General features: G+C 42.4%; 3 protein-coding genes across 3 annotated transcripts; all 3 read left to right on the top strand.

The window, feature by feature from the left end:
• Positions 1-4,727: 4,727 nt before the first annotated feature.
• On the top strand, positions 4,728-5,225 carry MELLADRAFT_30176 (uncharacterized protein; the record flags this gene model as incomplete). The annotated part of the gene is made up of 2 exons (XM_007403736.1): positions 4,728-5,032; positions 5,096-5,225. Coding segments are annotated over 2 exons (435 nt in total), but the record flags the coding sequence as incomplete, so codon positions are not given.
• Positions 5,226-10,558: 5,333 nt separating this feature from the next.
• MELLADRAFT_101452 (uncharacterized protein) lies at positions 10,559-11,866 on the top strand (the record flags this gene model as incomplete). The annotated part of the gene is made up of 3 exons (XM_007403737.1): positions 10,559-10,589; positions 11,422-11,582; positions 11,663-11,866. 3 exons carry the CDS (start codon positions 10,559-10,561, stop codon positions 11,864-11,866), a joined length of 396 nt encoding a protein of 131 aa, XP_007403799.1.
• A 10,355-nt stretch (positions 11,867-22,221) lies between these two features.
• Positions 22,222-24,555, top strand: MELLADRAFT_87174 (uncharacterized protein; the record flags this gene model as incomplete). The annotated part of the gene is made up of 10 exons (XM_007403738.1): positions 22,222-22,687; positions 22,750-22,880; positions 22,943-22,993; positions 23,057-23,167; positions 23,251-23,373; positions 23,435-23,581; positions 23,642-23,725; positions 23,819-23,917; positions 23,984-24,102; positions 24,165-24,555. The coding sequence occupies 10 exons, from the start codon at positions 22,222-22,224 to the stop codon at positions 24,553-24,555; spliced, it is 1,722 nt and encodes a 573-aa protein (XP_007403800.1).
• Between the last annotated feature and the right edge of the window lie 220 nt (positions 24,556-24,775).

Below are 24,775 nucleotides of genomic sequence, written 5' to 3' on the forward strand. Positions count from 1 at the left end.
CCATTCGGTTCTTTAAATTCAACTCTTATTGCCGACATTTTAATATCACGATTTCAAAACAACTGTGTTCGTTTAACCCCTTGCTACTTTACCCGGTTTTTTTCACCTTTCACTTCGATTGTTGTAAGTCATTTCACATTCTATTTTTTTTATCCCTTGCTGGCTGTCGGCTCTCTGTCTGCATTGATCTACTCAAACCATAACTGAATTCATCCTTTAACATTCATCAACACTATTATTTTTGATTGGTCAATTTATCAAACTCTTCATCAGGACATTCGAACGACGTGCTTGCCACATCTCACTTATAATCCACATCTGATTAGCTGGCCAAGTATCATCATTCCAATCCTCAAGAGTCTCAGCCTACAACCGGCAAATCTGATATAACCGAGTTAAAGAATTTGATGAGATACTAACGACTTGTGAATTTGACGAGTATTGGTGAGAATTTCCCTTGATCATCCTTTTCATCGTTCTCTTCCAGCGGGTTTTTTCTTTCGCTCTGGGATTGACCTGTCAAGTGGTCACACCTGGGTACCATGTCCTATCATGATTAGATTTGACGTGGTGGGATGCAAGATGTTCTGAGAAGTCGAAAGGTTTACTCGGTTCAAGTGATCGGCCCCGTCTTTAGTTCATTTCCCCAAGTGGCTCTTGCCGTGTCACACCACTCATTCCTTGTTAGTGATCAATACACATCTTGATATCTTGACATTCCTGAAGAATGCGGGGCGTACGTGGTCACTGTCGACTAATCTCAGCCTAGCTCTCTGATTGAGGAAAGAGTTTAAGACCTTACAAGCCAGCCTGTGCGCTATCATCAGAGCAAGTTTCTTTGATTGCCGGATTTATCCCATTCTGATCAAGCCACTGAACCGAGAAGCTCATGATGATTTTAGCCAGACTAACTCCTGTGCTTCCATCAGAGGCTGAATTCTTCATGTCTCTCTCTCTCTTGATTAAGTATGTTTTCTAGCGCTCGAACGATGATAGACTTGTGTGACCCCTCTATGACCTACACACATATCACCCATTCATCACCCTTGCGCTCTCTCTCCTGTCTCTGTCTCTGTTTACATGCTTTCTCTCTCTCTCTCTCCCTTCGCTATAACACAAGCCACCGTTACACTAGAACTCGACCTTTCTTGACGATTTTGGACTGAAACTGCCCTGTGCCCTAGATCTGTGGGCACAGGTACCTCGGATGTCTAGCCAATCAGATCAAGCTGACTATCTTTTCATTTATTCATGTCCTGGATCACGTCCCATCATCTCGATGCCTCTTTGTTCTCATAAACAACTTCAGACTTTTGACGCTAAAGCCTGCGGAATTGATTGCAAGAGATCTACTAAAGCTCTTAAGCTATCAAGATTGATTTTGATTTCATTTGATTGACTTTACTCTCTTACATCGCTTCTGGCACTGCCTGCGTTTGATAAGTTTTCTTGACTGAGGATGTCCTTGAGCTTAATCAAGTGCTGAGTAGGTATCTTGGACTGACTAATTTTAAATTACCACTATTTACAACTTATCAGTACTCAGCTTGAGTTCCTGGTGTCTTGAATTGATATCTTAAGACTCTCTCTCTTCCTCCGTTCGGCTTTCCAAAGTCTCACCATTTAAATTCTTGATCATCTCTTACGCTTCCTGACATTATTCATATCTAAACATTTCCTTTTAACCATTCGTCATTCGAACTGGGTATTCACTTTAAACTTCTTTCTACGTATTGGCGTTCGTCAATCAGATCTCATTACTGACCTGTATTGCTTCTTTCTGCTTCCTTCTTTGATCAGATTTCTTTTAATTGTTGACTACGCTACCACCACTCCACATTGTCATCACCAACACGACCACGACCACCTCCACTATTATCACCACTACCACCACCACCATACCAATCACAATCGTTCCCTTCACGTCGGCTTCTCGTCTTCAAGGTTTCGACCCCACATCACCATCAACTTAATTTACTGCAAATCTTTTTGTGTTGATTGTGTCTTCGTCTCGTCCATCTCTCATCACTAATTCTTCTCTCACATTCACCTCTCCATCACAGCTCTCTCTATATCTTGTGATTTGTCTTTGTTTGTGTTCTATATATATACATATCTTTGATCTCATATTTCACTCTTCGGGTTTCTTGCACCGATCAAACTACATTTCCACCTTGCATTATCGGCCCTGTCACTTTTGATCGACTCATCAAGCTTCGCATTATCAACATATTTTCTGACACGATACTTTCTGGCCACCTCTTGACATCTCGAACATTATGGCTTCAAGCTCTCAAGTACTCATGTCCTCGTCTCCCACTCCTCATCACATTCACACTTTTCGACGTTTTGCGCCTCAACCATCTCCTCTCGCCCATACCACCACTTTCTTCCGAAGACCGCACATGGATGCCGAACCTTCACTTGATCCTGACGGTGAAGAATGCTTAGATTATGACGAGGAGTATACGGAAGAAGTAGAATTGGATCAAGAAGATGTGCAGTCTGCTGAAGAAGAAGAATATGAGGATGGAGAACAGAGTGTGAATTTGGAGGTCAATGCTTTATCGGGTGAACATGCTCCTACAAGTCCAACGTTGGATGCATCGTTTGCAACCTCAATGTAAGTCCATCGCTTGCTTGGATTGCTTGGATGGTAGATGTATGCGGAGTTTGTTTGACCGGAACACTGAGCCAACTTCTCTCCTTTTCCCAATCTCTGTTTCGCTTTGGTTCATCTCAATTTGGCAATCTTATCAATTCATCAACCGATCCTTTTTCCCCATCCACTTCAAACTCTTTACCCGTCCAACTCAACACCGGCTGACTACACCACCTGTCTTTGGGTTCATCCCGTCTCAACTCGCCCATCATCGCCTGGCTGTCTAACTAACATCCTCAATCCGTTGAACTCTTTTCAAATTCGATCTCTTTACTGATTCTAGGTCTATCGGCACCGCTCCCCCAACTCCTTTACTTCCTAATAACCGTTCTCAGCCCCTCGCGGCTCAACGACCGACGGGTCATCCTACACCTCCCTCACAACGATATGCCTCTCGAACCGCTCCATCAGCTTCTCCTTTTCTGCCTGCTCATCTCTTTGCTCCCAATCCTGACGCTCATCCACCTTCCTCTTCACCTTATCGCATGGACATCTCCCCAGCTAACGGCTCACCTACAATCGCGGCCAACTTCTTTAACCCACCTAAGCCTTCAAACTCCCAGTTTGACCCCTTTGGATCCTCCTCATCGCATGTACTCTCGAGTAGTCCTCCAACGGATCGGCCTACGATTGGTTTGAAGAAGACACGGTCACGCGCTAGAATGTGCAATGGATTCTTTGAACCCCGGTCAGATGTCCAGGTAAGCGCGTCACTGGCATTTGTGTGACATGATGCTTATCAGTACTCATCATTGTCCTTTGATCTCAGCCACTTACGACGTCGGATGAGGAATCTGATCGACTTGGTTCAGATGGTATGGATATTGACACCCCTGGATACTCTCAACCCGGTCGAAACATGTTCCAACCATTAGTTTTTGTCGGTGACTCCACCGACTCCGCCCGTCGCCCTTCACGAGCTGAACGATCAGGAAGTCAGGGTAGCATTGGAAAGAGAAGTCGATCTGATGATGATGATTTTGAGGACTCGGGATCAAGCAACTTGGGCAGTGAAATGCGAAGTGTACAACTGCAACATCCCCGCACTCGCTCTGATGACGGACTCTCCTCCGGCCGTCAACATCTTTCTCCTGGCAACCTCCATTCTTCTGGCCGGACAAAAACGATGCCTGAGACATCACTGGTGTCAGGATACTCTAGAACTCTTCAACTTCCATCATCGCCCATACTCGCCTGCTCTTCCTCAGCTCGGTTCAATGCCTTTGATCACAATATGTCCTCTTCCCCAAGTCAAATGATGAGTCCAAGTGTCAAAGCTGCTGCAAAACTTACTTTAGGACGTAAGGCTGGTGAACGGTCCCTTTCAGGTTTCAAATTTCCAGTTTCCAAGGCTTCTACTGGTGCTCAAGTTGCTCACGTTCGGGCTGGTAGCAGCGGATCTACCAGTACCCGTAATTCTCATTATCAACCCTCTGCTGGCGGTAGTCTCGGTGCATCCACTCTTGGTGGATATCCCAAGAGGCCTACCCTAGGAGTTGTTCAAAGCGCTGCAACATTATTCAGCCGTCATCAGCCCCAACTATCTTCTACCTCCAATTCCACGGGTGAAAATGAAGCTCAAGGATTCGGAACCCGTCAACGAGACGCAGTAGGTCGACCAGCATCCAAGAGTCGTCGGGCCATTAGTTTTGTTGCTGCTGAACGTCATTTACTCATGTCTGACGGTGGTGATGAAGACGAGGAAGAAGATGAAGATGGACACGCCGGTTTCAACTGTTCCCCAGCACCCCGTGGTGTTAGCAACACTTGGCCCAAGTATGGGCTCAACGGTGCACATACTCGAATGGCTAGCGAAACAGTTCTAGGTGCTAAACCTCGCAAACGATCGCCTCCCCCCGCACCCTTCAACTCGCTTGCCCTTGCTCCTCCTAGTCGAAATATGTTTGAAAATATGCTCCAGAGTCCCAATCGGCCCTCACCTCATCAGCAAAAGGCTGTGGTCGGCATCAGCAGTCGCACGATCGAGAGTCCGGTAGGAATGGGCTTCAGTGAGAAGGAAAGAGCTGGGAAGATCTTACCATGTCACAAAGTCTCTAACGATGGTCTGATGAGGATCTCACCTAGTACGATGGATGACCTCTTGACTGGTCGATATGACAGCAGTATCTCTAGGAAGATTGTGATCGATTGTCGGTTTCGTTACGAGTACGAAGGTGGCCATATCAAGAACGCCGTCAATGTGGGTGAAAAGGACTTGGCCGAAGAAATGCTCTTAGCTGGACAGCTATTTGATGGAACATTGGATGTGCCTGAACCTAGTGAATCTGGAAAATGTGATGGCAATGGCGTCATGAAGAAGGTTGTATTAGTCTTTCACTGTGAATATTCAGTGATGAGGGCCCCTACAATGTGAGTATCAAGTCTGGTTTTTTCCTGTGTCTCAGCTCTGACTGACGTCGTCCTTTTCCTTAGTGCCAAACATATCAGAGAGAAAGATCGACACTTGAACATGCCACATTACCCTGCTTTACATTATCCTGAAGTTTACATTTTAGAAGGAGGTTTTGCTAGTTACTTTGCTCACTCTCCCCAACATTGTGATGGGACTCATGTCCGAATGGATGATCCCAGTTATAAAACCGATCGCCATGCAGACCTTAATTCGTTCAGAAATAAGGAATTCAGTCGAGCCAAGTCCTTTACATATGGTACAGGTGACTCAAACGGCAGCGGGATGGTAGTCAAGAAGAAGGCATCAAAGAAAATGATCAGAGATGAGAATTCGATTGCCGAAGAAGATGAATGTAGTCCATCACATGATAAGCGAAGGTTTGGGAAAGATGAGGGAGTCAAGAGCATGGGAAGTTTAGGTAGAGCTGGTGGATTGAATGCCATGCGAAAATTAGATTCAAACTCGATGGGATTCGGACGTAGTAACCTTGGGATGATGAAGAGATGAACAAATTTATTGTTATTAATTACTATATATTATGATTTTTTTGACTTGGTACATATATATTATTTTTATATATCTATTTACGCGTGTTTGATATGAAAGACGAGACTGAGGACGTTTTGAAGATTTTAGTGGGACGTGTTGGAGTTCAATCGGTTCCCCTTTGCTCATTTGCTCATGATGATGATGACGACGATGCGATTTTAGATAATCTCATCATTTCTTTTGCTTTGAAGGTTTTTTTATTGTTATTTTTGCGGTGTGGACTTGAAAGATCATCTATCCCACATCTCTTCACCCCGACCATATGTCTTCTAATAATCTACCCACCAAAAATTGATGATCTTGAACAATTGTGTGTGTATGTGTGTTTGTGTGTTTTCTTGCTGTTTTTTTGTTGTTTTCTTCTGTTAATCTTTTTTTTTTCAAAAAACTCACGAAGAGAAGGAAGAAACAAAATATCACGTTCATCTTTTTAACATTTTATTATGGTTTCTTGATTGGTTTTTTTCTAATTTTATTTTTTTGATCATGTTGTTGTGCTTGTGCTTGGTTCTGGTGTTTTTCTTTTTTTCATGATTTTTCTTCATAATTTTTTTTTGATTGATTGATTGATATCTTCGATTGTTGATGGTTTAATCTTTTTCATTATTTGTGATCATTGATGAACTTTTAGTTGTTGATATACATTTTTATTATTATTTTTGAATATATATATAAGTATATATATATATCTTTGTTTGACATTAACAAATTACTTGTGAGCCATGATCGTTGAGTGAGAGAGAATTGATTGAACAAATTGCGAGTGACACTTTTGAACTGAAAGGATGGAAGTATAACATCAAGTAGAGTCGCTATTAACTCTCAGTCTTGATCTTATGATGGTTTGCTCAAATTCACAATCGAACTCATGAGAAGACGGTCAATCATGTTGTCGACGCCTTTTCCTTCCGAAGATTCAGAATAAACATCCCACACACAAGCGGGATAACATCCCAGACACAAGCGGGATGTAATCCTCTGGAAAGCTAAATGCTAGGACTGTTTGCCAAGATATTATTAATGAGGAACTGTAGGACACATCAGAGTGGAACTTGGTCATGTTTTGGCGCTGTCATCCATCAGTAGTAGTGCACCAGATCATATGTTTAGAGCCCTCTTGTTGGAATGGAAACCAACATTTGGTTTATCAAAAGGTTTTTGCTACCATTTATGCTTAGGCTGATGCCATCATGGTATTCAAGTGCCAAGGATATTCCAGAAGCCTTCAGCAGCAGAGAAAAGGTTGGTGAGCTTGGATGATCAGTGCTAAAACTCATAATGAAAAGTTTTAGCCAGAATCAAGGCATGAAGGCCTGTTTGCAAGGTGTACAAGATAGCGTAGAGTAGACAAGTTATGTACATTCATTTGCAATTGACTCGTCACTTAGAGCATTGTCACCAGACCTGGGCCACAACCCATCATACCAGACAGGATTTTAAAAACATGATCTGTGTTGTCTTCCCTTCAGGAGGAGCACCAAGCACTGGCCCGCCTGGAACAGTCTGGACTCCAAAATCCTACACCAACCATATTATTCCATGATCATCATGTTGTGTGATACATACAATATGCCTAGCTTTTTTTAGGAGAAATGATGGGTTCAATTGGTATAAAAATGTTACATGGTTGCTCAAACATTCAAAAAAAGTATTCAAAAAATCCTGGGGGTCTAGGCCAAGATACCTGAAGCAGATGACTAAAAGAATCACACAGCTGGTCAACCATGATTTCTGGATCACAAACTGGGTGTGTTGAATACACCTTATGTGACTCTTATGTCTGTTGACAGTCCAGGGTTGTTGGTGGCAATGCTCTCAAGGCATTATATATACAAAGAATCTCAAAGAATATCATGAGATTCCCTAGAAGGGATATTTTGATACTTTGAGGAAAAAATAATCTAAGAGTGGGAAGTATCAGTGTCCAGAAACATCCAATATGAGCATCATGAGGTAATTAATATTATATGTCCTTGTAAAGGTAAAGAGATGATTATTGAATAAGGTAAACCACATAGTAAAATAGCTGTAGTGATGTGTGACACAAAAAATACACATCATTTGTCTTTGCAAACTCACTGTGGCTGCCTGACTTATTCTTGTGTGTAAAAGCTTGCTACTACAGTAGCTAAAGGCTACTCTGTGCTACCTCTCACCACCAGATCTGGGACTGATTCCAAATGTGGAGACTTTTTTCAGAAAAAAAATAACTCCAGATGGATAAATAGCACCATAGATTAGGTGGTACATGAGGCCTTAGGCTGAGTACCTAAGACCCTAAGGTAGCTTATTTAGGGTCATAGGTACTCAGAACGGAAGCTACTGAGTTGCCTAAGCAGAGAATTTAGGTACCTAGCCTATATCCGGTCCCAAATGTTAACCCTCAAGAGAGAAAAAAAATCATAAAATGCTTCAGATGACCTTGAGAAGATATAGAAAGATTAAGCTCCCTCATCTGATTCCATCTGTGTAGTCATCTCCTTGAAATATTGGTATTGAAATTTCTATCCATGAGCTCAAAAACAAAATTTGGTTTGGCTGGGGAGATTGTAGTACAGAGTAGCCTTTAGCTACTGTAGTCACCAGTAAAAGATCACAGTGTGATCACAAGCTCAAGAGAAGGACAAGCAGGACTAAAGTTGAGAAGGTTATGTTGACAGTTGTTCCAGAGTGTTGTATTCAGTGTGAAAATCTGGACATGAGCACAAGATGCCAACCTCAAAAAGATAATTGCCATAGAAGAACATAGAAACTCCCAGAACCCCATAATTGAACAAAAAACTTATTTGAGGCATGAGTGCAGAATGAGACAAACAAGACTGCATGAGCTTCCACTCAGCAGTTGAGTTGGCCAAGAAGGTCAATAAGGTAAGATCTGATGCAGAAATGTAGGATAGTTGGCTATAATTTTGTAATGTAGAGTAGTCAGCCTGGCCCTGATGGTGTTTAAATGACAATGTGTAAGAGGTTGATTTGATGGTGATGACCTCTTTCTTACCACTGTTCTAGAACAATCACTCTCTCTTCCATTTTCCACTTGTGAAATGGTTGGCAACCTTTACTCCATGACACACACAGTTGTGATAGTCTTCTTATATAGTTTACCCTGTTTAATGGAAAACAGAGTGGTCCAGTCAAACTGTAGGCACTCTCTTTGTGAGGAGTATGCGTCTGTTAGGCGTACTCTTCACAGAAAATGGAGTAGGAAAAGGAAGGTGCAGTCTTCACGTGGTACACCCAAGTGAAGACTACAGCTAGTTGACCTCTAAGAAGAGGATTTGAGAAAGGGAAAAGAAATATAAGGGCAATAAAGAGCTAATGTGCTCTAACCTCGTGAGACTGCGAGGGGCAGGCTTTACACTTTGGTAAACCAAAGATCCTGAAGGCTACTTTGGACTCCTTAAAAAGGAGGAAGCTTTGCTACTTTAAGGTTTATTTCTAGAGACAATGAATGCCCTGGGCTCGTAGAAATCAGTACCTTGGGTGTTCAGCAATGGAACCCGTAATGCTCAAGAATGGTCTTTAACAAGCTGCACAACTAACCACGTACTTGAAGATCCTCTCAGTAGGAGTCAAGTAAAATGTGGTTCTGTGTTGTGATTGTAGTAAAAGATGGGGGGTGATTGTAGGGAAGAAGGGGGGGTTTATATAGTCTCAGTCCCAGTGTCAACTTGTGGTTGGCGTGTGAGTCTTTTCTATTCACGTGTCAACTTGTGGTTGACACTTGGGTTAGGTTTACTATGTATTTGATACATTACATACATGTGTTTAAGTGGCTCTTGACACTGAGCCTTGAGATGTAGCTTATGGCTTTATACAATATTTTGATATTACATATGGTACTGTTAGCCCATGGTCCTGTAATTAGGGCTCAGGGCTGACACTCTTCATACATTCAATCTTCAATCAAACAACACGGGAAAGTTAACCTTGTAGTGAATTTCTCAGATACCACCAACTGTTTGATTCTACCATGAGCCAGGACACAAAGAGATCATCTATAATGAATCAAACTCTCAAGTGTTGGGAGACTTTGACATTCCGTTTCCCTTGATCCATCATGCCTAGGTGAGAAGCCCACCTCTCCTGCTGTTGTGAAACTTATACATGCAACAATGTAGATGACTGATGATGACTTGTTTTAACCCATCAGAAACATCTGCACACACTGCCTGTGTACTCAAAAGACCACAACCTTTTGAGGGTAAGTGACTCTTGTATCCTTAATTCCATCATATATGTGAAACTGACACAACCAACACCTTCCCTTGATTTGCATTGAGAACACTCATAGACCCCAGTGAGGATGAGGATGAGCCCACTCCTACTATGGACATGGAGGGTGCACACAGTATTTATAGCAGGTTTATAGAATAGAGGCAAATTATTTGTGTAAACTTCATCCTTCATTACACTTCTCACAGTGTGATATTCTCAAAAGTTTTCTATTTATCTAATGTACATTCATGGCAGGTCTGTTCTTAAACTCAATGAATTGGGTCCTTAAAGAGAAACAAGCCACAATATGTTCTACTTGAAATGTGATGGACTTGATTTATTCATGATTTTTTATGCAGTTTTTGTTGAGATATGTTCACATGTTACATCACAATGGACTATAATGAATCATGAATGACATGATTTATAAGATAGAACACCTTGGATTATAGATTTTGATTAGATTCCATTAGGCCAGAAATACCTATGGATTTAGAAAAGAGAGAAGAAGTAAGCAGCAAAAATGTACATATACAGTATGGAATTTACAGCTTCTGGAGGAAAAACTTGGTAATATGAGCTGGTCTGGTGTAGTATGAGTATATATGCATGGTGTTCCTTCTTGGTAAATTGATGATACTATATAGCAATAGAAAATGATGTAGAACTCAACTAGTAGTACATAAGCAACATAATTTCAATAAGACTTACTCAATATGTATGGGTTTCCAGTAAAATGTGGAAGATGTGAATGAAGACTTTGGCTTGCTGGTTTGGTTTGATCAACACCGGGTCAGCAACGCAACATTTAGCTGTTGCGTGCCGGTGCGCTGCTTTTTTTTTGTTGAGCAGCGCACCAAATTTTCCTGGGACCTGTAGCTCCCTGGTCCGCAACGTCACGGACCTCCGGGAAAACCCCAAATATGATATCCGACTCGTTACAGGTGAGGTAACGCCCGAACCGTTACCGTAACTGATGTAACGGGGCCCAAATCCCGATCTAGCCTAATCAAAGCAAGGGTGACCAAAGCAGGAAAAACACCCTGCATTGATCCCCCAAAACCGCCATCAGACCCAATCGAGACAGTTCCTCACCAATGTGGATACCACATCTCCCGATGTGGTCTAGTCGGCAACACCGTCGCGCGATAGAGCCAGGGGTCTCGAAGTTCTATTCAAAGTATGGTAAGATCTCTTCCCTCCTTTTGTTTCCTCCGTTTGCTTTTCTAACTGCTTCATCCAAAGACTGATATCCTCACACCTTTTTTCACCTTTCATCTCATTCCCTGATCGATCTTTTCAATTATCTCTTATTTTTGATTCCACTCCCATTCCTACAATTCGTATCATCCAAAAGTAGTGATCTCATCTTTCGAAATCATGTCTTCTGTTACCTCTGAACGACCTAGACGCTCTCGCAAGCAAATCACCTCACCTGGCATGATAGCACCATCCACGGATTCTCGTCGACGCCTTTCACTCGACAGTAACGCCTCAGCCCAAGTCCAATCCCGAAGCAAGCATACGAAAAGTACCCATGATTTGCCTGCCACTTCCAACTCCGAAAACGAGCCTACAGTTGTCAAGAAACGAAAGCGAGTTGCAGTTGTGATTGGAGATACATCGGAAGAAGAAGAAGAGGAGACTGCTGCCAGAAAGACTCGGAAAAAGAGTAAGAAGAGCAACACCAAACCTAATCGCAAACCAACAAATCAATCAAAGGGTTCTTCAAAGGATAAGGTGTGTACTGTACCTACCTGCTTTGTTATTCTCTCTTCCACTGATACTGATGACTCCTCGATCCATCTTTCTACATTTAGCACTTATCCAAAAACGTCACTACTGCCATCTTGCGAGCCGATTCAGGTGAAGAGGACGAGGTTATAGCTATTAAGAGCCAAAAACTTCAAGACAGTCGAAGCGAACTAGATAAACTTCGGGCCTATTTTGATGCTCCCATCTACGAACTGAAGGATGTGAGTGGCAGCTTCTATGTTCTCACATCCTTACTCAGTGTCATCTAACGTCTTTTTACATCTTCTTGAAATTGTTGTTCATACTTGGGATGGGATGGATAGGATAAAAACAAGCCTCCTATCGCGTATCCGTGCAAATATTGTCACCGTGACAAGAAGAACCCTGTGCGGGTTAGCTACACAAACATGACAGGTAATCTTAAATCACATTGCAATGGATATACGCAGGATGGACGTTCGGACAAAGGTTGCGAAGGAAGACTTAAAGCTCGAGCGATGTTCCCCGATTTAGTTCCTCTTTCGGTTTCTGAACAAAGAAAGCTAGCTGCTGCCAAGGGATCTGGCACCCTAGACTCCTTCGTGGTTGCTACACCTCACGTCTCTTACTCGAATCAAACACTTAATCAAATGGCTGCTTTATGGCTTATTCGACACGCACAGCCTTGGAGTCGGATGGAAGATCCGATTCTTCGTGGAATGATTGGGTACCTTCGAAAGGAAGCCAGCCTGAATGGACGTCGGTGGGCTGCAGATGAGGCTAAGAAGATTAACGTATCACTCAAACAATCAGTGTTTGCTGAATTAAAGGTACAGTTTCTTATTTTAAATTCCATTTTCAATTCTTTGTTTTGATTATATCTAGTTTTCAAAGCAGACACTAATGAATACATTTCTTCCTTTTCAAATTGTAGGCTCTGAAATCGAAGTTCAACCTCGTGCATGACGGTTGGACGACGAAGGGGAACCGTCACGCCTTCATTGGGGCATCTGTGACATTCATTGACGACCAGTGGACATATCGAGTCCGGCACCTCACCATGAAAGTTGTCACATGGCATCATCATGGGCCATGGCTGGCTGAGCCTATGGTCCACCTTTTGGTTAAATGCGATATATTTCAAAAGATAAGTGTTGATACTTAAGTTTTATTATAATAACTTGTACTGACAAAAGTTTTTATGTTCACACTTGCTTTGCCAGACAACAGACTCTGGGTCTAACAATAAGACGATGGCAAATGAAATGCACCGTCAATTTGTAGAGCAAAACAACCCGACTTACAACTGGAATCCTCAGACAATGCATGTGTTTTGTTTTTGCCACAAGTTGGCATTAATCGTCAATGCGGGTTTAGCTGCTCTAGGCGTGAAAGCTCCTCCTCCCATTAAGGTGAAGGAGGCTGACCGTGGTCATTTCCCTGTGATTGGTACAATACTTGAAGAGGACGAGGAAGAAAGTCAAACTGACCTTGCTGAAGCTGACGTTCCCGAGCACGACCCAAATGAAATCGACAGCGATACGGTTGTTGAAGAGGTTGTAGCAGAACTCGATGATGAGGGTGAGTGGAATCTTGCTGATGAAGAGGAAGAAGCGTTTCCAGAACTAGCATCTGTGGCCAAAGATGTTCAACCAACGCACCGTCGTGAGGCAAACAACGTGGACTTTGTATTACACAAAGTAAGTCTTTCGTTTTCGTTCTCATTGTGAGTAATTACATCACTTATTACTTCTTTATCAATCAAACAGGTCGACTTCATTGTCCGCCGAATCACTCGATCTGCAGCCTGGCGAGCTGAATTCAAACGTGTGGCTGCTGCGAAAGGTTTCAATGGCACATTGATCGCGGGCTACGGGATACGATGGAACATCAAATATCAGAGTCGACACAAAGCCTGGCTAGCCAGATCGGTCAGTTTCATTTCATTAAGTTAACTCATGTATTTTGATATAACTTGACATATTATTTGATGTCACAGGTCATCGACGAGCTTTGCCGAAATGATTTGGACTTGGTGCATTCAAAAAATCGACCAGCTCGCAAGAACAAAAAGCCATATGGCTATTTTCATGAACTTGAGATGACCACATCTGAATGGGCTCAAGTGCGTAAAATCAACAACGAATTGGAGGTATGTGGCAGCTTTGATCATTCTGATCCTACTTAATAATTGTTTTTTTCTCACTTTTATTGTTTTCTTTTCAGCCTTTCCTCAAGACAACCCTTTTGATGGAGGGGGATGGACCAACAGGGTGTATGGTCATCCCCCAATATGTCGAACTCCGTAACGCACTCGAAAGAAAGATCGAACCGCTCAGCACGACCGATGCAATTTATCCAATGTTAGCTCAAATGAAGGAGAAGACAATTGAGTATATGAACGAAGCACTTTCTTGTGAAACTCTGGTATTGGCGACTCTACTTCACCCGTTTTTCCGACTAAAATTTTTTGCAAGGTGGTTTGGAGAGTTCTCAGCGGTAACTATGAATGCTGAGGCACTGCTACGACGTATTTATTGTGCATATGATCTTGATAATCCGAACAAGAACAAGTCAATCTCGAACCGGCGGAATACTCACTCTCAAACCCCGGTGACCTCTTCACCACGACCCGATATTTTTTGTGAAGACTCTGAAGAAGAAGGCGATGTTCAAGAACCCGAAGATAATCAGATCAAGAACTATCTACAGAGAGTAGATAGAATGAAGGTTGAAGATTATAACGTACAGGATCCTTGTGCCGCTCTTATATGGTGGAATGTGAGTAGAGTAGTGTAACTTTCATGCTACCTTATTGAGCTCTTGGATCGAACTGTTAATCGAAATTCCTTACTTAGTTGCACGCAAATTCCTATCGAATCTTGGCTATCATGGCAAGGGACTACTTAGCTTCGACCGGTTCATCATGCGCCCCGGAGCGCATCTTTTCCTGCGCCTCTGATGTCTGTGCCTCTAGCCGAGGGGCCTTGATTGCTAGGACAATTGAGAGGCTTGTTTCCAGTAGATTGTGGTTGAGGGAAGGGGTGGAGCTGGGTGTGGAGTACAAGGATCTTGCGCACGTTTTGAAAGTTTTGGGGATAGAAATGAAATGAAATGGGTTTTCTTTCTTATTTAGATTCTTTTTCATTTTTTCTTCTTTAATCAGTTTATATTCAACCTCTATTTAATGTTTCTTTTTATATAATTGGGATTTTTATAATTCCTATATGTTTCAATCTCTCTCTATATTTCTACTTTTTTTTCTTACTTTCAATGTTTATATTGCACGTTTCTTTCTGCAGGGTAGCGTTGTTGCGCTGCTGTAGCGTTAGTTTTTGGAGTAACGCTACGGTCCCATGGATCATGGTGATTTTTTGAAAGCGCTTCGTTAGCGTTTCCTAACGCGTAGCACGTACACCTTTTGAGCAACGCAACGTAAAACACGCCTGTAGCGTGTTGTTGCGTTGCTGACCCGGTGTTGGTTTGATCCAAATAAAAACACCAAGAAGAGATCTGATGGAAGATAACAAAGATTGAAATAGATTTTGGAGAATCATTCCGATATTGGATTATCAAACACCAAGAAATCTCAAGACCACAAAGTTGAAAGCACCCTGATATGACCATATAGATGATGAATGAGATGAATCAGTCTTATCAATGTCTTACTTCCTTCTCACTTAAATTTAGCATCAATGAACCAGAACTGGCATGTATACATATGAAGATACAATTGGCAAGTGGACAATGTGGTGGTGAGTTTGTTTACCATTTGCTACATATTCACACTTCCCTTAGCATGAGATAAACTTAAACAGATTTTTTATTCCAAAATCGCTCAAATATGTGCAATATTCTGATGATTTGACATGCACCTTTATGCACAGCGTGTTTTGCCATATCTTGTTGAGATGTGTGGAGTATAGCAGGTATCAAATGTTGATTCAAATTGTTCAGGATTCAATGAAAATTCCTCAGCAGAATATTCAAAGTTATCTCACACCAAACCCACATCAATCACATGTGGGTTGTCAAAACTGTATAAAAGCTGCTGACACATGTAGAAGGCTCCAAAACTATCCAAAAAAATATGCAACACAACAAAGGATGTGACATTGTCTGGGCACTTTTTGGAGACACTCTGTCCAAATTTGATGCATTTGTGACCCACAATGCATTTGCAATTTATGAGGCAAACAGAGAGAAACTTTCAATGTTATACTTCACATCAATCCAAGACAAATAAACCACAAAGAACCAAAAAAAATAACCACACATCACAAAGGGAATTCCTGATCTGTCTTTATTTTTCCACATATTTTGAACTCCTTTGAGCTTTCAAAGACCAGAAATTGCATCAAAAATTGCTGCCTGAGTTGATGCTGAGTAAAATGCTTGAAGCAACTCAAGAGCATTGTAATTCTCCCTAGATTTGTTTTCTGAAAATTTGTGCTCACTGAATTTGAAATTTGACTTGAGTTGTAGTAGTTTACTGTGGCACAGTCTGTATGTATATGTAAATTTAGGATTTTACTAAAAGCAGCCCCCCCTTGTGAGGGTTGACCGCCCCCTTTTAGCTGGGGAAACAAAAACAATAATTGTACAATACAAACATGGGATAGCAAGGGGGCGGTCTTGGTAGGTCTTGGTCCTTGGACCGTCTAAAATTCAGGTGAATTGAAACCGTTATGTGAACTCTCATATGCATGATCATTCTGGTTCACAATGCATTGGAAATTGTGTGCTGGTTCCCAGGGAAAAAAGGTGATTCGCCAGCTACAAACGGACATCATCACAATAGCTGTAAGGCTACGTTTGGATTGTGGAGGCAATACCGGAATCACTCCACTCAAAGGTGCGGGAGCGGAGTGCGTGCGGAGCGCTTTCTTTGGCGCACCCTGCACCGCGCATTGGCGCGGTGACACCGCGCCGCTCCCTGGGACCAAGATTTCCTAGAGCGGAGTAACCGCTGCGCTGCCCGGCCCTGGTATGCGCTCCCCGCTCTATAGAGGGGAGCAGAAACCCTGTACCCAGGGGCCAAGATACAGGCTCGTACAGGCTTCTTTCCACTCTAATCAACTCCCATCCTTTCGAACACCAACAGTCCACATCCACACCACATTGTGGCGCTTCGACCGATTGGGAAATATGGACCACCCCTGGCTAGTATCTCGACTACGGCTGGCCTGTGGTCGTTCATTTTTTTGGACGTCTTGGTTTAAAATACTGATTAGTTCAGTTCGGTCATTCAATCCAATTTTGATTCAAAAAACAAAAGACTTACCTGATATTCCCTTGATTCTAATCCCTTTCGTTCCTTTTGTTTTCATCATTTCCTTTATCATTCCAGAACAATGGCACCTTCCAAAAAAACTCCCAACAGTTCATCCCAGAGCACGCTCCAGGTTCCGAGTCAAAGTTCATCCTCCGGACAACTTCGTCCACCCAGCCCAATCTGGCCCAAGCCAGGTTTCATTGTTACTCCAAAAGACTCACGTGCATCGCTTTCAGCTCATGATGATGATCATCAAGATGGATCACCTGAAGGCCCTCTCGCTAATCAATTGGCTTCACCTCGACCCCCGGATTTGTCAAACAAAAACAAGAAGAAACAAGGTCCAGCACAAGTTCAACCTACACCACAAACCCCCCCTTTGTTAAAAAACGGGTGTCAGGGGGTTGTCGAATCACACGGTTGTGCCCCGGGTTAAACCCCGGTGGGTAGCTGTTGAAGATCCGGGTTTTTCAAATTTGATCCGGTTGTTGTTGAGTACAGCTGTTCAACCACAACAGATTGGTGGTCATCCGTAGTCCCACAAGTCCTTCGACTCTCCGTGAGCACACATAGCTCACCTGCTGGTGCCCAAACCCAGCGGATTCATACTTCGTTTCCAGCGGTTGGATGATGAACACTCCAACCGCTGATGGGTTTTCTTCGTTTCCAGCGGTTGGATGATGAACACTCCAGCCGCTGAAGGGTTTCCATTGAAGGAAGTCTCGTTCCATCGATTGAGTCTTTTATGCTGCCTTCAACAACTTTCCTCGTCTCACTCCGTTGATTTATTGATTGATCTCGATCCAAATCAATCATCGTATCCATCATTTGGTATTTGACAAACACCAAACCTTCAGAATGAACAACCCGGAGAAATGTCAAGCCTTTCGAATATTATCAATCAGAAACTTTCATGCTCACAGTCAAATGTTTGAAAACCGTGGTTCTTAGGCATCGTCCAACTGGAAGAAGGAAGCGCTTCCTTTACATGTCTGGCGTGTACTAATGGCCGAACGATGCAACGAAGCACAATCCGGAAGCATCTGAACACTGCGAGCCACCAGAATCACTTTGAAACTTGGGTGTCAGAGCAGGTTGCCACTGCTGCACACTCAGTCCCTCTCGATATCAACAACAACAACAACAACACGCAGGTCTTTGAGAATCATGAGCAAACTGATACCGAGACTGAAATCGAAACCAGTATTGATTCTATTGGCCCAGAAGATGACAACAATGTGGATCATTTTCGCAGCCAGCACCGGCAAGCGCTGGTAGATCTCTGGACTAAAGATCACACATCGCTTTTCAAATCTCCGTCTCACAGTGTTAATGATGAAGACCAAGCCAATGGCGATCAGAGTTCTGATTCAGATCGTGTTGAACCAGATACTGAAAGCTCCGAAGACTCCAACAACAGTTTTGGTCAGGAGCCTTCGTCAGATAGATCCTCTTGCGCTTCGGACACGGATGATTCTTCTTGGGCTCCTTTTTCTAGCTTAGAGGCATGTTCCCACTTGCGCTTGACTGCCTTTACCGTCACCAAATTGATATTGTTTCTTATGTTTGACATGAAACACCACAGCAGCTGGTCGGTCTGTCAATTCTTGGATCAACTAGGACAACAATGTCCTTGTCAGCCTACGAGCGCGTGCGCTGGTTTGTGGGTCTCCTCAAGGTCAAGCGCCCTGCGTACAAAACGGTGAAAAAACTTCGCCGAAGGTTCAAGCAAAAATATGAATTTGGAGTCTCTGAGACACTCAGCCCTTTGGGAAAACCATGTTTTGGGCTACAGTTACAGGATATATTGAAGCAGGCAAGCAAACACCAGAATATACCATGATACTTATGATAATAATGCCTTTGTGTTTATCTACATAGGAAATTGCCAATCCATACGTCAGGGACTTCATTGAGTTCATACCTGTCCTTCCAAGCGGGTCAACCACAATCAATTGCCTTTCTCAGTCAAAGAAATGGCGAGAATCGATGGATCCAGAACTAAGGGTACAGATGGTTGACCGGGCTCATGGTCATTTCTATCTATTTGAACCAGTTCAACTAGAATCCAAAAAGCTCGTAGTTCCGTTTTTCTTTTATCGTTCAGGAATTCATGTGTTTGCTAGGTGTGTGAATGCAAAGACCAAAAGGTGTTCAAATGATCCATCAAGAATTCGGATTGAATTCCAAGCACCCCGAGATTTCAACTCGGACCTGTTATCATCAATCAATGTTGATACTTTCTGGCGAACATACGATACGATCGAAAAAGGTGAGGGTGACCTCATCAAAGATCACTGCTTTGATGTAATATATGGTGAGTAAGTAGATCTTGATGCACAATAGGTGATTACTAAGCAAGCTTCATATCAGCGGGCACTGGCGAGACGTTCTGTGAATGGCCTGCAGTTAATAGATGGCGCACAAAAGCAGCTGGGAAAATCATTTGAAATGTACCTCTTGTTTTGTACTGCGACGACCTTTCAGGAAACATCTCGAAGCGATGGAACAAACATATCGCATTTTACTTCACATTGGCAGGATTACCACCAAAACTTGCAAACCAAGAGTACAATTGCCACTTCCTGACGACTTCGAACACCGCAGGTGCATTGGAATTGGCGGATCCCTTAATTGACTCAATCAAGTAAGCTTACTTGCTACGAAGTCTTTGGATTTGTATTTCTGACAAGTGTCTCATAATCATTCAGCATACTGAGTTCGGAAGGCTGTGTCGCTTATGATCCCAAGATAAAAGCCAAAGTGTTGGTGATGACCAGCGTGCTCTGCCACTTAGGAGACTCGCCGATGCATGCCGAGGTGACTAACACCATGAATCCAACAAGTTCCTTAACACCTTTTCGTATTTGCAACCTTAAGGTGCACTCGAAGGTCGATAAACGCTCAACTAAATATGTCTGTGATTTTCTTGGAATAGACGAGGCTGGAAATCCGGTAAGTTCTGCATTGAATTGTCAAGATTCTCATTGAATTTATCTAATTACTGACTGGGCTGTATTTATGCCTATCCAGGCCCCTGCGCCAAATAGGGACTGGTCAGCTACGGTGCAGGGATCAAAGGATCTTTGGGAAATTGCACAACGGCCAGGCAACTTTTCTCTTTTTGACAGTCGATCAGCTCTGCTGGGTCTGAGAGATACTCTGAACATGATATTTGTCAAAAAGGTTCAAGATATGCATCAAAATGTAACGATTTCAAAAGAAGAAGTGGCTAAAGTGTGCCGTGACTTGAATGCAGAGTTTGGTATGCGACTTTTCAACCCTTTCCTAAGGTTAAATGGTCAGTCTTTCTTACTTTCTTCTTAATTTTTCCTTGAACTGACAATCAAACCGTTTGAATCACGGGAAACAGGTTTCAATGGCCATCGAGACACACCAGTGGAGATATTGCACGTGATCTTACTAGGGGTTGCAAAATATCTCTTACGTCATCATATGCAAAACTGCTCGGCGAAAGAGAAGGAGAAGATATGGGGCCGTTGGAGATCTTTCAACACCTCAGGGTTGAATATTCCTCCTATACAACCAAAAAGTATGATTCAACACTTTCTCAGTCTCACAGGGAAAGACTTCCGCGTGGTACTTCGAGCCGCGCCCTTCATATTCTTTGGCGGAGACAATTTATCAGCTGAAGAGTGTCAAACATGGCAGGCAATCTCTAATTTGGCACCTTACATCTTTCAGACTGAGATAACTGACATGAAAACATACATCCGGGATCTTGACAAACTTATCCAGAAATTTCTTCATTTGATTGTCAAACTCTCTGCTCAGTGGTGCAATAAGCCCAAGTTTCACATGTTAATTCAATTGTGTGACACTATTCGACAATTTGGGCCAGCTTGCCTTTTTGCGACCGAGAAATTTGAATCATATAACGGAAACACTCGAAATAACTCAATTCACTCAAATCATCTCAGTCCTGGAAGAGATATTGCCAACGCTTTTAATGATCGCAGATTGATGCGGGCTTTGACGGCAGGATCTATGATATTCGACAAAGAGGCTCAGACGTTCTTCAAGGCAAGTACAAAGGTACAAGACATTTTTTGTAATAATTGTTTGTTTCAGAAGGCTTTAGGTTACAATGCGGAATGGAATAGGGAATGCGAAATTGGAATTGGAAGTAAGTGAATCATCTAGCAACAATCATTTTTCACTAGTTAACTGATCAACTGATCATATCTCAATGTTCCAGAGACTCATGAAATACAACCAAACGAACCACTAAAAATAATTCCAACATCTTTATACAACGCTTATACAGCTAAGAATTGGAAAGTATTGACCGGTGTCACTCTCAAAAACAAACAAAAGGTCATCACCAATGTCTTTGTCTCAGTAAAACATTCTTCAACACGAAAGATTGCTTGGGTAAAAAGGGTTTGGGGTGTTGGAGGACACAGCTTACGGCAAACGAAGATCGAGGCAGTGCAATGTTGTTTAGGAATGGTGGATCCCTTTTACGGTATGCGCGAGATTGAGGTGACTGACACAGCAACATGGATCAATGCTTCAGTAAGAAGCATTAACACCTCTTTGAAAAAAACAAATACTGACTTGCTTTTCAATTTTAGGACATTGAAGGTATACTTAATATGCAACATGACTGTCACAAGAGCAAATGTAATGTTGAAAAGACACGTCCCATCATGATTGAACGACGTGTGTCAAGAGGAATGGATCATTTAGTGGCGCATGTTCAAACATCTCATTTTATTCTCAACTCGGGTTCTTTCTATTCTGCCGAATTGCATCGGAGCTGGGCTCAGCTTCCATGTGTCGGAGTCAGTCCATACAATTGGACTGATGCAGTCAAGACCGGGATAAAGAACTGGAAGGATACAATTAAAAAGAAGGATGATGCCAAAGAAAAAAAACGTCAGAAAGAAAAAGATAAATTTTTAGCTGAAGAATCAGGCCGACCTGCCGCCAAGAGAAGAAGAACAAAGAAGAAATCTCAGCCAAATGCGCTGCAGGGGCCATCATCGTAATGATTTGTATCTTGGCCTTTTTCTTTCCATTCGATTTTGTTTTTTTTCTTTCAAAATTTGTTTTGTTGTACTTTGTATGATAGTATTTGTTTAATGACATGTTGAAAGAATCCTTCATATTTGTTGAAAGACTCCTTCATATTTCTGCCGTGTTGTCAGATCAATTGGATGTGGTGGTGCTCAATGGTCATCCAAATGAAACGACTTGTCCCCATTTCACTGTCCCCATTTCCATGTCCACATGTCACAGCTCCTGTCACAGCTCCTGTCACAGCCTCACGGTGACTTTGATCAAGATTGATCATCTCACACTTGATCACTTGATCACCACCACCACCACCACCACCACAGTTCAATGTCTCGACGCATTCGATATGAGCCATACCCCGGCCGTAAAAGTCCCAATGAATCAGCTTCTCCACAGATCGGACCAAGATTGAGGAATCGACCTCGTCAACCCACACCGTCCACGAGCAAAGTTCAGAAGACTACAACTCAATCACAAAAAGCTAAGAACTTACCGAAGAGCAAGAAGTTACCATCAGTACCAAGCACCAACAACAACCACGACAACAATGAAACGAAGAAAGATCAATCACAAAAAGCTACGAACTTACAGAAGAACAAGAAGCCATCAGTTCAAACAGTTCAAACCAACGATCAACCTCCAATCAAAGAAAATCCTGTGCTTACATTATCGAAGAGCAAGCACCTACCAAAGGGCAAGGCCGTACAAGCAGAACCACTTTATGACGATTTATCTCAATTCAATCACGATGATGAAGCAGACAGCAGTCGCATTCATGAAGATGATGATCACTGTAAATTTTATTTCAGGACGAATTTGAAGATCAGTGAAACTGATTGTATTCTATCATTACAGGGGAACACAAACATGGCGATGATGCTGACTCGACCCACATGACTGGTTTTAAGTTAGCCTCCTTCAACAATCTCTCAAGTCAGGCTCAGCTTGATGAGCATCATAAAACTTTGGGCCGGCAAATATGTAACGTCAGTTTTCCTGTTTCACACTTCAAAATGGCTATCTTTCACCATTTATCGTCCTGTTGCAGGTGGCTGGGGGCGAGAACCAATTCAATGCCTGCATAGTCACTATGCTTTCGGTTCGTCAAGAAATCCTTTCAGAATTGTCTTCAGCTCGCCAAGAAACACTACACCTGATTGAGGAGCTTAAAGTACAATCCTCAAATGGATTCAGCCAAACCAAATCAAAACGAGGCAGGACAATCATGACTACTGACACCACTGACAACTGGGAAGACTCATACGAACTCAGAGTAAGTCTATTGAATTGTAAATTTTTATTCAAGTGATTGCTAACCTTTTCATCTTCTTCTTTCTGGGCAATATTCTATGTCAGCAATGCATACGGTTGATTGCAACTAATTGCATTACAAGTCCTGATGTGCAAGCATATACCGCCACTCGAGACACACTTGGCAAACAGGAGACACTTCCTCGGTCCTTGTATGCGAAAACCATGGTAAGTTTGTAATTGAACTCAAGCTTTCTCCTGAATACGATCCTACTGAGAACATGGTCAGACTTTGATCTTATCAAAACCAACCAAGTGGAAGAAACGGCTCCTTCCACCGGCATACGGTATTGATCCGGATCCTCGACATACAGCCTTATTCCAAAAGGCTATCAACAAAATTTTGAAAGATATCCGAAAGTCGTTTGAAGAAACTGTGAGTCCTGTTTGTTCCTTTGATATCTAATGTTTTTATATGTCTGACTTATTCTGGCAGCTCCTGACTGAGATCAACCTTCCAAACCGAAAAAGCAACCCACCTTACGGAAATGTCCCACTACTTGAGGTCATGATAGTCAAAGTGAGTTTTCGAAATCTTTGATTATGTGCAACACAAAGATTACTAAGACTGTTTCTGGCTTTCTTCCGTTCTCTTCCTCTGATGGATGACTAGCTTCAAGAAAAGAAAAAAGTTTTTGTTGGTGGCCCAATTGTTCGTGAGGAAATTGTGGAAAAATTGGACCACATCCAAGAGGCTCGATTTGCTTGGTTGGTAAGTTGATTTTCTTTAGATTGTCAAGATGATTTGCTGTGCGTATAACTGATTCTATGAATCCAGAGAATGCAAGTCTGCCACTGGGGACTAGGGCGCGACCGATACAATAACCGTTCCTTTTGGAAGGTTGTAGATGCTCATTTGGAGTTCTTACGTGGTCAAACCACAAGGTACCGTTATGCGTAAATGATTTCACTTTTTATTGAATTATGATCATTTACTGACTAAATTTGATGCATTCCAGATACTTTACCGCAGTGTTGCAAGATGACTTTGACCGCATCACCTGGGAGAAGACCTTTGACGAACTCAAAAAACACTGCGACTTTTCCCTGCCTAGCAATAATCGCATCGAAAAGGTGATGAAGGAACTCGACAAGACCTTTGGAACAAGGTTAGCGCCCGATGAGGCGGCACATCAATTGCCGGGACCAATAGAGGATAAAGAACATTCGGTAGAAAAGGAAAATGACCCAGTTGAAGAGGTAAATGAACCCGTTGGACCGGAAGATGAAGAAGAGGATGAACCAGAAGAGGAAGAAGAAGAAGAGGATGATGAAGAGCAAGAAGAGGATGGAGAGGATGATGAAGAGCAAGAAGAGGATGGAGAGGATGATGAAGAGGAAGACTTGTGAGTGCAAGTTGGTTTATTTATAGAATACTCAATGGGGTTCCTCCTCTATTCATGTGTTTGTATCAAGGCAAGGTTGTATTATTTATTTCATTTCATCATTTCATTTTTATCATTATTCTGTTTCAATAGTTGCACAGTTTGTAAAATTATTGTAGTCAAACAACTGTTGGTATTATGTTATCTTTGTTTGCTTAGTAATGTAACTCAAAAAAGGTTGAAAA

Source organism: Melampsora larici-populina, assembly GCF_000204055.1.
Source record: "Melampsora larici-populina 98AG31 unplaced genomic scaffold MELLAscaffold_1, whole genome shotgun sequence".
NCBI lineage: Eukaryota > Fungi > Basidiomycota > Pucciniomycetes > Pucciniales > Melampsoraceae > Melampsora > Melampsora laricis-populina.